At 36.5% G+C, this 16,515-nt stretch overlaps 1 protein-coding gene across 1 annotated transcript in view; it reads right to left on the bottom strand.

The window, feature by feature from the left end:
* Nucleotides 1–16,515, bottom strand: part of SEMA3E (semaphorin 3E) — a 145,478-nt gene that overhangs the window by 60,543 nt on the left and 68,420 nt on the right. Inside the window, exons 2-3 of the mRNA XM_009961326.2 lie at nucleotides 9,197–9,357; nucleotides 2,264–2,323 (exon numbers count right to left, since the gene is read on the bottom strand). Of these exons, the coding sequence (XP_009959628.1) occupies nucleotides 2,264–2,323; nucleotides 9,197–9,357 (221 nt within the window). The remainder of the gene's footprint in view (nucleotides 1–2,263; nucleotides 2,324–9,196; nucleotides 9,358–16,515) is intronic.

A 16,515-nucleotide genomic window follows, 5' to 3' on the forward strand; every position in this document is an offset into this window, starting at 1 on the left:
GAGTTCAAGATGAAGCATGTGTTGTTAAGACAAAGCTTTTCTAACTGTCCTATCAAGTCTGTTACAAGCTCCCTGAAACTGTGTTTATGACTGCAATACTTGCATTTGTACTGTTACAAGATGAACTGATAGCTTTTAAAGGTTGTAAAAGCTTGTAAAAGCAGCCTGCTCTGTTATATAGAAAGAGGTAGCAGAGAACACATAAAGTACCTCAACACTGAGATGTTTATTACAACAGTTTCAATTCTACTTAATGTTAATTATGCCTCGAGTAAGAGATCTTTTGCAAAGGAAAACAGAGAAAGAAACAGCATGGAAACAAGCAAAAACGTTTGAAAGAACACTGATGAGTAATTTTTTTTTTGAGACTTTACAATGTGAAAAATAACATTCAGAACTTAGAAATGGCAAAAGGTTGATTTTAAGACATTATGTTGTTTAGTCAATATTGGTTTATGGCTACAAAATTGAAGGTGAAAAGAAACGTAATAAGAAAGTTTTTTATTCCAATTTAGATTCATTTCAGCTTGAGAAATTTAGCTTACTGAATATTGAGCATGCTAATGAAAATTACTAAGGTTTCCCTGGAATTAATTAGTCTTACTTATTCCCATAGTTCCATATGTAATTAAGTCTCACGTGAGGATTAGAATATTGTTTGGTATTGCTTGATATTGTCTGGTGTTAAAATATTTCCAGCTTTTACAATTTTAACGTCTTTTTATTATAGAGTCCCATTCTGGAGTCTTGTGATTATTTTAAAATTCTATGGTTTTGTTTTAAAAATAGAGACACTAAATTTTCATACTACAGAGAGATGTGGGAAACATATGAAGTTCTTTAAATGATCACATTGATTACAATGCAAATTTAAAGACTTATAATAACAGATTGAATGGTAAAACAATTTGAATTTCAGGGAATCTCATGAGTCTGAGGGGGATACATTGGAACAACAATACCCATTTCTGTATTTGTTTAACCCAAAGACTATTGTCAAAGTATCAGAAAATAAATCCCGTCACGTAGCAGTGAAGGAAAGATGACAGAGCTTTAACTGTAGTAAGAGCTTATGCTGACAGGTAATATCAAATGAAGCTCAAAGAATTTAGGTTGTGGATTCATTTAATATGACAACAAAGTTTGGATAACGTTTTCAACCAAAGCCACCAGAAATTCTCAAGGGTACAAAAGCATTAAGAAAAAATGCAATGAACTTTTAAGATACCTCAAAAAGGATCAGTTCTAGGCCAGATGAGTGTAAGGAGTGAAGTATCATGGGTTGTTATTATTATTATTATTATTATTATTATTATTATTATTATTATTATTATTATTATTTTCCAGTTTAGTTCACTGATTCCCTTGATGTGGACAGTTCTCATGCTTGTACTTCAACAGGAATCTTTGTAGCTTCCTAATCTTAACTGGGAATAAGTTGTGGTTATCATCAAGTCTGCCTTTTTGCTGTGTTTGTGGGAAAAATGTGCATGTGCCCTTCTATGTCCTACATTCCTGTCACTGCTGCTGTAAAACTATCATCATTTTCAAATCCTTTGGTACAGTGTGAGCTCTCTCAGCTGTGGGATTTATTAGGTGTTGTACTTGCTGTGTGTTTATGAGGTGCAGATAATGAGCTTGGTGCACTGCAAAATTAAAGAGAGCTCCCATCCAGAAGCCAATGTGGTGCCAATGATATCAGCTGCTGTATGTCAGTGTGATTTCAGGTCTTTCCCTGGGAACCGATTACAGTCAAGGCACCGAATCACAAGAACAGAGCAGTTTTGGGACTCATTAAAACAGAATGTTTCTATTAATATACCATAAAATCTATAGGTCAAAACAATTTAAAGTATATTTTATAATTACTAAAAATTTAACTGCTTTTTTGAAGGTATTCTAGACAGTGTGAATTTTAAAAATAAATTAGAATGTGAAAAAGTTTGAATGAAGAAGGTAACCTGTGTGTATGAAAAGGAAGGGAAATAGAAACGGGAAAGGAGAATTCCTAAGGTACCTTCTCTGATATCACCAGAAAAAGAATTAGGAGAAAGTTCAGATGATCAAAAGTGTTCATTGCCTGTTTGAAAAGCAATTAAACTAATAATTAGTGTGTTCACAGTAGTTACACCTTTTTAAGCTGCAACACTTAGAATTATATCTGTGCTTTGATCTCTCCAAAATTTAGGATGCCTGACTCTCTGTTTTGGACCAGCCACAGATATAATTAAAGTATATTTGATTTGTAATTAATGATACTTACAGCATCTCTTCCTTTAATTATGCATTCTTCTGCCTGCAGAGGTGTACTAGGCCAATGGATCTGAGGAAAAAAAGCCAAAACCAACAAATGTAGAACATAATTCATTTGGCATTCTGATCATGTCAATCCAGCTTTTCCACTACTTTTCGTGTGAAAGATTAATGGAACAGAATTATAGGATCATAGAACAGCGCAGGTCGGAAGGGACCTCAAAAGATTAGCTGATCCAGCCTGTCATGGGAAAGGGAGCCTAGATGAGATTATCTAGCATCATGTCCTATCACATCATTAAAACCACCAGTGATGGAGATTCCACCTTGTCCCTGTGGATGTTGTTTCAGTGACTGATTATAAAAATGTAAAAAATTTCTTTATTATCTCCTGGTGCAAGTTGTACCTGTTGGCCCTTGTCTTCTCCTTGTGAAAAGAGAGCCTCTGCCCAACTTTTAACTGCCCTTTAAGTACTGGAATACTGTGATATATTCCCCTGAGCCTTCTTTTCTGCAGGAAGAAAAGACCTCACTCCTTCAGTCTTTTCTCATAGGGCAGGTTCTTCAGCCCTTTGTTCATCTTTGTTGACCTCCTTTGGACCCTCTCCAGCGTGTCCACAACCTTCTTGAATTGTGGGGACCAGAACTGGACACAGTACTCCAGGCGTGGCCTGACAAGCACTGAGTAGAGTGGGTTGATTATGACTGTCTCTGCCAGTAATGCCCCTGTGGATGCGGCCCAGGATCCAGTCTGCCTTCATCGCTGCAGCAGTGCACTGCTGACTTGTGTTCAGCTTCTTATTGACCAGGACCCCCGGATCCTTTTCAGCAAGAATACTCCCCAGCCACACAGATCCTAGTCTGTTCTGGGCTCTGTGGCTATGTTGGCCCAGATACAAGACTTTGTGCTTATCTTTATAGTTGACTCATCATACTCTATATACACTTTTTACTGTATATTATAAAGTTTAAGAAAGTTTCTGTTACCATTTGAACAATTTTCAAGTAAAATATTCCAGTATTATTTTTAAAATTCTATAGAAGTTTACAACAAGGTGAAAAATACTTTTGTTGAAGCATAACTGTTTTGCTTAGGGTAACTCAGCAAACTTAATACCAGTGAACAGAAATTAAAGGAAGTTAATGTATGCAACATTTTATACAAATTCAGTAAAAACAACTCTGCTAAATTATCAGTGACTTTCAACATAGAATGTTAATTATGAACTACTGATTCCCTGCTTTAAGTGACACTTAGGAAAGAAAATGGTTTACAATGAAGTTAATGAGGGTCAGCAACTAACCTCACAGGAGTAGGATCAGCTCTTCACAGTCCATTACTAGAAGTGAAGCCAAATTATACAAGCGAGAAATTTTTCAGCTACCTACTGCATAAAATTGATGTTTCATTCCAAATTCATGATTTGTTTGGATGAAAACAATGTTGAACAATGACTGAGCAGACTGGAATGATTACTTCATATCTTAGAACTTTTAAAAAAAAACAAAAACATGTCCACTTCAGTGATATCAGGCTTCGCTGAAACCAAATGAGTATCAAAAAATGGATGTCATGATTAAGACATGTTTGTCAATAGTCCAATCACAAAATATTTTCTCTATATGGAAAACATCTTAAAACTAAGTTCTGCTAGACTTTTTTCCTTCCTTTTTTTCTAATTGAATTAACTTGGTTTTCTTGAAATAATTCTAACCCAAGAAAAACTGGGGATAAATGATAAGAAAAAGAAATTGTAAGAAAAGTGGGGATAAATTGAAAATCCTAGAGGCCTAGTGCTTAAAAGCAAGAGATCAGCTATATTGTATTCTTGTCCCTGTATCTACCACTTCTGCTAGGTATCTGCTTTCCAAATAACTCCTGCACAAATCCTTCTCCAAACAAAGCCCTGGTTCTTCATTGGTTCGGCCATATGTGTATTCCCTATTGGGATACTTATTATGGCTTGTCAGCAAAAGATGCCTGACAGAAGGTGTAAGAAAGGCAGACATCTCTGCACCTTTTGTGCAGGTTACGCAGAGGTGTAGGAATCTATCTTAGATGCTCATAGCAAATTACCAACCTCTAAAGTAAGTCCACGTTAGTTGCCTGAAGTAGATGGGTCTGAATTATGACTTTAGTAACAAATATGAGTCTCCTGAAGAAGCTTTTCTGTTCCAGAAATTTTTTTAGGACTCATAACTGTTACGAGGCTTATGAGTCTTAAGATAAACGAGAAAATTTTAATCTCTTCAAGGTTATTTCAGACTAAAGACTAAAAAATCCTCTGCATACCAGATTTTGCTATCATACCAAATTTAAAAATTCAATTTTACATACATCTTGTGTCTAAGCACAGTAGTCAAAAATGTGTGTAATGAAAAAATGTTCTACATTTATTACATTAAAAAAAAAAAAAGAATTGGTTTTAAACTTGAAATCTTCATAAGGATTTCTTAGCTCAGTTAAAAAAAGCAAAAATAGCTGCTCAGCCTGTTACAATAATTTGCAAAGAAATCTATAGTAAGTGGCTCAAGTAATACTTTACCAAGGTGTACTTACTGTACTTAATTATGTTCGTGTAATTATTGCTGTTTTATTAACTAGCATAACATAGGGTGTCTTTGCACTGCATGGAAATACAGATATTAATCAGCTGTAATAGTAGCCTTTAACCTGCCACATAGTATTTTTTCTGATGCATATGCTTTAGAGTTATGACAACTACCAGCTTTACTTTGAATTGATTCTTTGCCAAGATTGCAATCATTTGGCAAGCTGTCACTAAATATTGCTGGGAAATTTTCCTGTGCATCTAGACTGGAATAACATCTCACTAACATACATTTCACTGGGCTGCATGCTTGACATGATTATTGGGTTGGACATAATTTTACAAAACTTTTCATCCCTGCAGGTTACTGTGAAATAAATTTTTAAATTGTTTGTTTAGTGATGTTTTCTCATATTGCACCATAATATTATAATCCTTGAGACCTGGATGATATAATTTTAACACTATATTTAAAAGACAGGAAAAATCCCCTTTTAAATATACTCCTCACGGGGAAAAATGGAATTAGAAGGCAGTGCAGACAACAGCTACTGAGCAAATTCAGTTACAGGGAAAAATTTAATTGGAGCTGGCATACTAATTAGCGTTTCCAAACAGCTTCCCTATTCAGTCACTAGCCTCAAAAACACTATGGCATGAAATTATGAAAACTAATTTCAAGAAATTATATGAGCTTTCTAGCACTTCAGGCCAAAATAGATTACTGTGTGAGCTAGTCTGAACTCTAGTATATGAAAGAGCAAGCGATTCAACTATCCCATCCCTGGTTCAAGTCACTAAATACTGCTTAATTAACACATAAATTGTGCTTGGCTAAAGCACAAATTCTGCAAAAGTATCTGTGTATGATTGGATATTGTATAATACATAGCCAACTTGCCTCTTGGGAGGTAATTCCAATGGATAAGCAAACTCACTACTAAATTGTGTGCTTCTTATTTCAGTTTGAATAAATGTATGTTCCTACAGAGTATTCAAAGGAGATGACACAAACAAGCCCTGCTCTTGAGAGTTGTGTTCAGCTAGCTCTGGAGTGGAAATATAGCAGACTTCACTGTGGCAGGATATATTATAAAAGGGCTTTATAGTTTCTTAAAACAGAGACATAAGTCCAAATCTAGAGCTATCTCACACAAGATCAGAAACAGCACATTGAAATCTGCCTGCACAAGCCTATTTACAGAAGTAGGAAGACTTCTTTTCAGAGCAAGGCCTTCATGAGCCCTCTGAAGCAGAAGCTAGGAGAAAGACTATCTGTAAGGATTTTGTGGACACATAGGAAGTGCAGTTTATTTTCACTCCAACAAGAGATGAAAAGTAGAAACAAAGGTCATCCTCTATGATCTGTAAGATTGGTGGTGATGAACTGCTGGCATTAGTTCAAGTTGCTGTCAACAAAGATCTGTTCTGGCACGAATTGCAATAAACTGTAAAGCTTTTTAAAATAAATGTGGCACCAGATATCAAAGTAAGTTCTCTATCAGTGTGTTAGATCATTACAAGCCTTAAAGACTTTGGATCAAATCCCAAATTCGTGTAAAGTTTGATTATGAAAGTATTGTCAAAGGGAATGAGATCTTAGGGAAAGCAAAGGTCACATGGAGGGTGCCTCCGAAGCTTTGACTTTACACAAGGTTTCAAGTACTTCTATGGCTTTAATTTTCTGTAAATATTGATATCTACTTTTCATATTCTCCCTCATTCTTGCTACTGTTAGTGTTAGGGTATTTTTCACACAAAAACCAAGGCACGTGAGTAACTTTGCTTCAGAAACTTACAGTAAGATATGTTAAATACTCTAAGCAAGAAAATTTCTGTGTGTATTATATGAAAGGAGAGATATAAAAAGTACAAAAAAAATATGTTGCAAAGTAGGCAAAGGAAATATAATTTGACTAATGAAGTAGAGAGACTCTGTCTTTGTCCAAGATGACATGGAACATCTATGCCACAGTTGAGAGCTCAACCTGAATCTCTGGGTTCCCCAACCAAGAATGACAGTAGTAGTTTTCTTCCATGAAAGATTTTTCCCATTTTGTATGTATCTTTTCTTTACTGGATATGAAAAGTGGTCAGGATAACATATGCTTAAAATAATGTTGGTAGACATATACATAAACAGCTAATAGCTTACTTGAAAAAGCTATAATCTACCCCTCAGAGTGCTGTTTTGTATTTGAAAGCTGAAGGGAACTGAACCTTAAGGAAAAATGTGGTCTATTAAATGCAGATTTGTAGGATGCATACCTCATATGCATCACAAGTTGAGTTTTTTGGAAACGCTGGATTACTTTGGCAGTCAATAGGTCTCAATGCAAAAGCATTTTATGTCCACTCAGCATTTTGTTGTTTTTCTTTGGGGGACTTCTAGTATGTTTGCTAGACAGAATTACTGGGATGTTTTACAGCAGAAGAGATACACATCTAATTAAGAATGGTTTTACTTTGTGTTTTAGAAAGCATGTTGGTATTCCAAATTGCGGAGAAAGGGATGGCAACGAGTTAAAACACCTAAACTGTATTCTAGAACACAGAAGATGAAAAATATCTGTATGAATATGCCCAAAACTACCAACTTTACAAAACATCTCTTTTTCAGCTAGTGACTCAACTCGTTAATCAGAGAATAAAACCCAGAAACTCGCCCCCACTCCTATAATTTCACTAGATTATAAAAGGTGTTCTAGATTAATTAAACTAAAGTCTTCAATCTGAAAGGAAAGGTCAAAAGCTAACCAACACACAGTTAAAGACAGATTAATGAAGAACTTTTTAATAATGAATCAGCCAGTCTCTCAATTGCAGGAACATCCCTCAATGTATCTCAGTAATTAAGCTCTCATATAACAGAAATGTCTTACTCCACACTTTTGCTGATAGTGCTGTAGGATGATCAAGCTTTCCCTAGTTGTCACTGAATGAGATCTGTACTGAGTGAACACTGGCTAAAGAGAAAAGGATCATGACATTTGTATTCAAGGGAGCTAAGTCCCAGTGAGGTCATGTTTCTAAACATGCTAGGTCAAGCTCCGTTTATTCCAGTTTCTCCTCTTTTGCACATCATAAAAGCAGGCAAGCAGGCAAGAAGAGCTTCCATTAATTTGTCATACTCTGCACACAGGTGTCAAGACTGAGTATGGTTTCAGAGTAAATGGCTGGTCTCCCACCTAAAAACAACAAGAAGGAGAGCAACGAACTTCAAGAGTGTGTCCAGATGGGACGATGAAGGTTGGACAAAAGCATAAAGTGCTCTATTCTGTCATCATACAGATTTACTGCCAAAGGAGGAAGAAGAGAGGGGGAAAAAAAGCTTCATTTATAGAAACAACTGCTTCCTAAATGTTTTCATATCCCTGAGCTCTAATATCTTGTCACAGGATATTAATAATTTTTATCAAATGGAAAAGGAGTTAACTCATATCTCACTGTGGAGGAACAAAGCTCAGTATGCAGCATTGCTCTCTGAGGAGATAATTTTATTTTTTTTTAATGTAGACAAATCCTGAAATGGTCTCCCTGAGTATATTTATTTCCCCATATCTAGGACTGCCTTTACCAAGTTGTTTATAAAAAGGATAAAGCATATTATTTCTGTTCACAGTAGTGGAACATGCTAATTACACTTGGACATAAGCAAGGTTGCCTATGGTAGACTAGAGTGTTCACATGAGAATACTGCTATTCGCTTACAACGAGCAGGCAGAAGAAAAGAATTTGAAACATCAGTGATCAGTGCAGTATGGACACCAACAAAGATCATATTTCTCCAGAGGGTCTTTATTTTATTACACACTTTTTCATTTATTTATTAATTTGAGAATGAATTAAAATATACCAAAACGCATTGGGAAAATTTAAAAAAATAGATAAGAAAAACACTGAAACATTTCAAGACGTCATTTATCCACAGTCAAGATGGTTGAGGCAGAAGCAATGCTCCTAATGTCTTCCTTTGCCACCATACACTTCCAATCCTAGCTACCAAGGGCAGAAGTGAGTAAGGAAGCCAAGGCTCACATCAGCTCAAACCTCGGCCTCTTCACCTCAATCGCCAGTTTGCGGAGATAAAGAAATCAGGTATGCACAAAGTGTGAGATACTCTAAACATCTGTAAATATGCTGAAAATCAGTAAGTGAGCCTTACACACACACCCCTAGAGTGAGCCGTACTCTCACACCTAGAGTGAGCCTTATGGGTATTACTGGGGAAAAAATGGTAATTAGTGCATTTTTTCTGAAATAAAAACATGACTTTAAAGTTCATGCACAAAACATTTACAAAAACTCCCTTATTTCCAGTCATGCAAACTGTGATATTCTGTGCTACAAATTATGACATGAAGTGACATGTATATAGCTTTTTACTCCACCTCTCGGTAGTTGTCGCTGACTCGATCCAAACTGAGGGAATACAAGAGGTCTCTTCCTCCCACGAACAGTCGCTCTTGATACTCATCCAGCAGCATTATATGAAGACCAAGATATCCAAATGGGCTATGAAAGACTGATGTCCTGTTTAAATCCCAGAGCTCTGAAATACAATCAGAGTGTGTGTGATAAATACCAAACAGCTTAGCTTTCATGGCTTCATTTTCATATCCTCCTAGGGAACTAGACAAGAAGTTGTGGGACATTAAAATGCTAATCATATAATCTTTGAGTAAGAAAGAGACACAAAACACCTGGGAACAATTTTCGAAATGAGCCAGCTCTCTAGGACGTTTACATCATAATCTTTGTGCTCAAAAATCATGAGATGGGAAGGGTGAAAATAAGTTTTCTCCTTAACATTTTCTGAAATGGAAAGAACAGTGCCTAGGACACTAACTGAAAATGGAAAAAAAAAAAAAAAAAAAAAAAAAAAAGAACAAATTGATGGAAATTGAAAAAAGTTACTGGAATTTTGTCCTATCTTTCAGTCAGGCATGTCAAACTGCAGGTTTTTACTGTATGTACATTATTCTTGTTTTGTTTTTTAGGTGGATGAGGTTGCTTGTTTTAAGCCCAGCACTGTCTCCATTCAGTTCACAGAAAATATTGCCTCTAAATTCAGTCAGTACAGTATGAAATATGTGAAAGACATATTCATAATCTTCCTAGTGATTACTAATTTTGTCAAGAAATGAGCTGACTAGATAAGGGGAGCTGGGGCTTAGCTGCACATGATCCAGGATAAAGTCACTTCCGCAGAGAAGGAAATTCTTCCCGGATAATGTTGCAAAAACTTGGAATCAGGCCTTGGGAAGGAAGAAAGAGGCAAGCACAGGGGTCTTTCTGCACTCTCAAGTAGATGGTGCAGAGCACAGCCTGGCTCACAGCAGTCCAGAAAGGTTGAAAACCATTTTGCTTTTAAGAAACCTCAAAAGAAGTCATTACAGGGAGTACCCTAGGACTGCCTCCAAAACAGCGGAGCTGGGACAGGGGGAAAGGAGGTATCTTCCTATGTCTATATTATGGCAAATTTCTTTATTTTGAAGAAACCAGTCTTGGTAAAAGCAACTAAACTAGCTTATCCTCACAGCTATCCCTGAGCATAACTTTTCCAATTATTTGGTTGCGGCCCATCAGCTGATGTCAGAAGAAGTGGGATTGTCCCAGAGCTAGCGAAGACAACAATTGGGCCCTCCTCCAGTTTGGGGTGGAGGCTCCTACTCACATGCCACACCAGCGTTCAGTCATCCATGCTGTACTTTGTCAGTCACAGAAAAGCCATAGTTGGTCTTCTGCAAGGGGACTGATCCTACATGTCAGAGAAAGTCCTTGCACAGGTCTACCACTATGACATCCACTTGGGATGCCATGGGTGCAATCCATATATGCTGTGATTTTCAGAAATTGATGTGCATCTTTAACCTGAAAATGCTGCCTCATAAGTTACCGAAATACTAAACCACCTAAAATCATAATCACTATTAAAAAAAATTCCTATGTTCCCTGAGAAAAAGGTGTTCCAAATCAATGAGATTTGAATTCTGTATTTCAATTTGCATTTACCACAGAATGAGTAGCTTGACTGATTTTCCTCATGAGGTACCTTACTCACATGCTAAATTACAAAAAAGAGAAGGAATATCTGGAGCCAAGGCAAGAAATTTAGCATTCAGTAAGGATATTTGTTTGATCCAACAAATTGCCACAATTTCTTTTCATTTTAAATTATTATTCATATTGTGTGTGTGATGATAAGGGCATTTATTAATAGGAAAAATATGTTTTGCTCCCTTTGTTAGGCAGGTTTTGTTCAAGTCAACAGAGGCTGAAAGCAACGTTTCCGAAAGCTGTTTCCCTAGATGATAAAATGTATATCAAAGGAGTCATAGTAAAAATTCAGCCTCACAACTTACGTCTTTCCTGAGCGATCTTCAAAAATAATCTATTAATTAAATGGCTGTGGAAAATAATGTTAATATCTAGGCTTTGTGTAACATTTTTAACAGTAGAAGTCAAAATGTTTTGTACCTGGGTGTGATTGGCCTCGTTTAACAATTGGAAAAACCTAAGTTAGAGGGAGGAATATAATGATGACTGCAATAAGAGGCTCTTTTGTCTAGGTGTTGCATACTGACCTGTGGATAGATACACATTTTTTGACAGTGTTATACTCAGCACAGAACTGCATATCTATGTGGAAATGGTACTTTCAAAGCAAGCTTCTCTTGCCAAGCAAATCCAGCAGATTGCTATTTCAGAAGAACATTGCTTGTTTCTGATCAGATTAGAAATGGAATGAAAGTAGGGCTAGAAATATTCTTTTGGCCCTAAATAAAGCCACTCTTTATTTGCAAGAATATAAAACATCCAATATATTCTATTTTTGAGTCGGTCTTGGAGTGAAAAGAATGGCATTTAAATTCTAGTTATATACAACCCACAAAAGGATACTGTGGTAGCTTCCTCTGATTTATTTCCATGTTGTCCTGAAGGCAAATTTTTCACAAATGAGACAGTATTTCTTTACATAGATCAGAGATATCACTTACATGTTCTCAATGAGAACACAGGGCATGATGAACAGTCCTCCACCTGATCATGTAAACTGGTAACTATTCACATAAGACTCAGTCCTGCAAAGTACACCTGCAACTCTAATTGTCTTAAATGACAGTTAAGAATATAAAACATCTTTCAAGATCAAACTTGTAAAAAAAGATATTTCTAGGACTACCTCCAGCGAAGATATACCGGCATGTTTTTGCCATGGATGTAGAGACAAGCACAGAAGTGAACCTCACATCTGGAAGGCCTGGAAGACATCAAGCAGTGGGACCTGGGGAATGATTTTGTTGCTGAAACACAAATGTAGTACTATGATGTAGTTTGAAAGGTACTAGGATTTCTGGACATTGTAGGATGTCTAAGATATTAGGATAGTGCAGGCAAATAGGATACAGCACCTTCTGAATGCCAGGAGAATGGGTGGGATACTTGGGAGTCTAAAATGGCACTAGATGCCTGTCATTTCCAGGCAGGTGAATCTCACCATGTTGTAGTGTGATGTAAATGACCCAGGTTCTGAAGCAGCAGAACGTCATTCATGTAGTGCTATGCCCTGTCATCAAAGCTGGGTGGCTTCAATGTAGCAGTGCAGGAATGCAGCTGTGCTGCTTCCACACTTGAGCTGCTAAGGCCACAGGTTTCACAGCCTTCACACTCATTCACCGAATTGTTAGTTCATGGATGGTTGCACTTTGTGGTGTTGACGTACCCTCAGTCATTGAAATCAAGGCACAATTGGTAGTAAGACACTTAAATTCAAAACTTAAAGCAACTTTCTCCAAAATCTGCCCTCAGTTATCTTGAAGAAGCTTATGCTTGTAAGGTTCACATTGTGAGTACGGACTCCTCAAGGTCTCAAAAGTTGTCCTCCTGGTTGTGCCAACACCCTTAATTTGAACAATTCTGTTTCTAGATCATGCCTAAACTTGATCATAACCCCAAAACAGATTGTTCTTCTACCTATTACTAAGATTTAATAGGTACATTTATGCTGAGCACATCTAGCACACTCACAAGATCAGGTGCAACAGCAATTTTCTTCGAGAACCTGGCCAGAGAAAATATAGTGCTGCCTAACACTTTAAAAATATTCTAGTGGCTAAATCAGTCACCTGAGAAATAGCAGACATGAGTTCAATTTCCTTTTTTAAATGGATTGAAACTCAGATCTTTCTCTTTCCAAGAGGTCTAATCACAAGCTATTAGCTAACGGATTGGTAGGGAAGGATGGATACTTTCTCCATTTCCTGTGGAAGCTGTGTGACAAAATATTCAAACTTCAGGAAGAGTGAACAAGCAGTAGTATGACTCTAATTTAGAAGTTAAATTGCTTTTCTGGGAAAGAAGTTCTGGCTGTAGTGCTCAAAATATTCTATGCATTTTATATTAAACAGTTAGTGGATAAATGATATAAACTGTTCCAGCACATGGACTAGAAACCCTCAGCTCCTCTCACATGGGAATGGCTAAGGATTTCAGCTGAGTAAACCCCTTCCTTTTATTGAGTTTCTATAAATTTCTGTGACAAAAGCCCTTCCTATATAAAGATCTTGTGTAAAGAAATAAAAAGCAAGAGAAAAAGAGGATGAATTGTTCAGGGAGAATATATTGTTAGTGTTCAACACACAGGACAAAAGAAAAAAGACCTTTCCTACTCTTTTTTTTTGGTAAAAACAGAGCTTCAAATTGTCTTGGTGTACTGATCCACAAATTTGAGACTATGTTATTTAGCTTTTGTACTCTAGTGTTTTGTCATTTTAATCTAAAAGCTCAACACCATGACTAAAACCACACCACTGCAGTACAAACAATATTTTACTCAAAAAAGGAAGGACTGCTTCAATATTTACATATTCCTATATGGCACTTCACTTACCTGTGAAAGCCTTAAAGGAAGCGTGGGCTGCTAGGTTACATTTCATAAGAGAACAAATCTTATTTCTTGCTGTTTTAAATGCTGAGAATAATCCTGAAGATTTGTTATCTGTCTGTCAGAGCTTGCTGGCAAATATTCAGACCAATCTTACTTACCACACTTTCTCTTATAGTACATCTACTTTGGTGAACATATCCACATTATATCCTCTTTGACAAGACTGATTCTGTTAGCCATTTGTTAAGCAATTTTAATTATATTCATAATAGCTGATTTCTTGAATGTTTTAATGATCAGTATGGAATTCTTTCTAAGTTTATGTTAAAATAGCTATTTCTTCCATTAAAAAACCCCTGAAGTCACACTTTTAGTATGTTATTTCTATATTTTTTAAAAATAGATGCTTGATAACCAAAATATGCTTGAGATATTAAATGCAAAAACCTCATTGCTGCTCCACAGCAGCCAGGGTTTAGTGAGATTTCATTTATAACAGGTTGTCAAAAATTAAGCACATAGTGAGCACAGCTTTGGACCTTGAATATAGATAAAGATCACTACAGATGTTTTTTCTTTTTCTCAGGGAGTGACAAAGCTGCTGTTGCTCTGCTCTGTTTTTCATAGCATTACATCACTAGAACTGCACCGAGCCTATTGCTTTTGCCCTCTTTTGCCCTCATAAAAATCTTTGGTTCCCCTTTTAAATTCTACAGAAATATAGTCTCACCTCCCACACTACTTCATGCTGCAGAACGTTCTTCCGGCAAAGATGTTTTCCAGATGCAGGGCACTGACAAATGAGTCTGGTGCTTTGAACATGTTGAGTATATAAGGTGAAGGTCTCAGCGCTGCTTTACAGGAAGAGGTAACTAACGACTGGGGTTGCCTTCTGTCCCCATCAATAATGTAAAAGGCCACAGATATAAAGTATAGGTAATGTGAACACCTGAATGACATTTTATGTTCCTAATTATCAGCATAGTCCTGGAATATAAATATTACAGTGGAACAAGTTTTATAAGAATTTGTTGAGCCTTATGTAGTTTTAGTTAATTCGGCTTTTTGCTAAGTATCTGACAAGTGATAGTCAAAATCTGCTTACATGTGACGAGACAGGAACAGAAACCAAAAGGAGGGAATCTGAAAAGAAGACATAGGGGAGAGCCTGAAATATCTGTGGCACAGTTTATGAACTACAGGTTGATAGTAAGATCAGGCAATGCAAGTATCCTTTGATTTTAAACCACCAGTACTTTAAGGCGTATTAATATTCAAGGGTACTCCAAAGAGTCAGCCATCACAAGGACAAAAATACAATCTTACAAGCAGCTGGAACTTTCTGACAAGGTTAAGACCTCTAACTGTCAATATTCTGTATAAAATTGGTAACAGGAGGCAGAAGTTTCTTCCCTGGGAAAAATAATAGAAATAAAAGCCTCCCCTAAAAAACTATGCTGCTGAGTATGAGCTAATGCGTTAGCAATATTTTCTTTCCTGCGCTCACAGTAACCAGTCATCTATATTGCTGAAAAAATAATTACAGGATCATGACAGTGATTGCCAGGTAGTGGAAAGATCTAGCTGAGATGAACCAGCAAGCAACTGAACCAGTTGAGCAATAGAAAAGGGGACATTGTAAACTGGCCAGAGACAGCAGAAGTCAATGCTGCCACATGGGGTTTGCTAGCAAAATCTAAACCAAGAATTTTACCTGCAGAATTAATTGCAATCAGCAAACTAACTAAAAAATCTTGGTAGTAGTACTGCTGAAAGTTGCCACTATACTTTTAAAACACAGTTATGGGGAACATGAATCAGTAGGAGATGGACTTAAAAGGCTGTGAGGGAGACTGAAGTATGAACTTTCACTGCTTGAGGATTTATCTGTGTTGCTGCCAGGCAGATGCCTCAGAAACTTGGCAGGGTAAGAGACAGAAAGCAAACTCTAGTCATGACAAACAAACCCCCATTACTCCATAACTACTCTCACATGGTTCAACCTCTGCTCTTAACAGCAGGTGAGTTTGGCTATCTAGGAATATTTGGAGAATGTAATTGGCTTCATGAAGGGAGCTGGTGTAGCAAAGTCCATAAATAATTTTGTCTTTTCGATGCTCTTCCTCCAAATGTGTGGATCTAATGATAAAGTTTAAATTATAGTGAAAACTTCAAACAAAGAATTTTCCCTGTCAGTTTTTTTTAAATTACAGAGGCAAAAATTTCTGAAATTAAAAGGTGTGGTTTGCGGAGATATGAATGTTTTCTATTTGTATGCAATACAAAACTGTCTTCTCTCTTTTTTTCTAAGAATATCAGAAAAACCTGTAACAGGAACATGTAACAAATCATAACAAATATATTTTTGTTTCTTCTAATTCTACTCAACTTATAGCAGAAAAGTTTCAGTGGAATTTGAAAGTCTTTAACAAAGCTAATCGTGTTAGCTCATGTCCTAATCCTTAATATTTTCATTTCACATTATTATATGTCACATATATACTGTGACATATATATACTTTGTCACATCTAGCAAATACTTATTGTAATTCCCTGCTGGCAAAATAACAAACACAGTTAGTGCCACTATAATTGGTCTTTAAAAAGGTTTGGGTTTTAGTGACTAAACAACAGAAATATAACCATTGCAAATCTATCCATAGCTCATCTGCTATTTTTCCCAGTTAACTTTGTTAACTTTCAGATAAGTTATCACATCGATATAGATGACATAGATGTGAAACAGTACATGAATAATAGATTTCCTCCTGAACCTGAACCTGAGAAACAACAGGCAGGGAATCAACTCAGAATGAGAGG

The sequence above is a fragment of the Leptosomus discolor genome, chromosome 1, assembly GCF_034619465.1.
Source record: "Leptosomus discolor isolate bLepDis1 chromosome 1, bLepDis1.hap2, whole genome shotgun sequence".
NCBI classification, from domain to species: domain Eukaryota; kingdom Metazoa; phylum Chordata; class Aves; order Leptosomiformes; family Leptosomidae; genus Leptosomus; species Leptosomus discolor.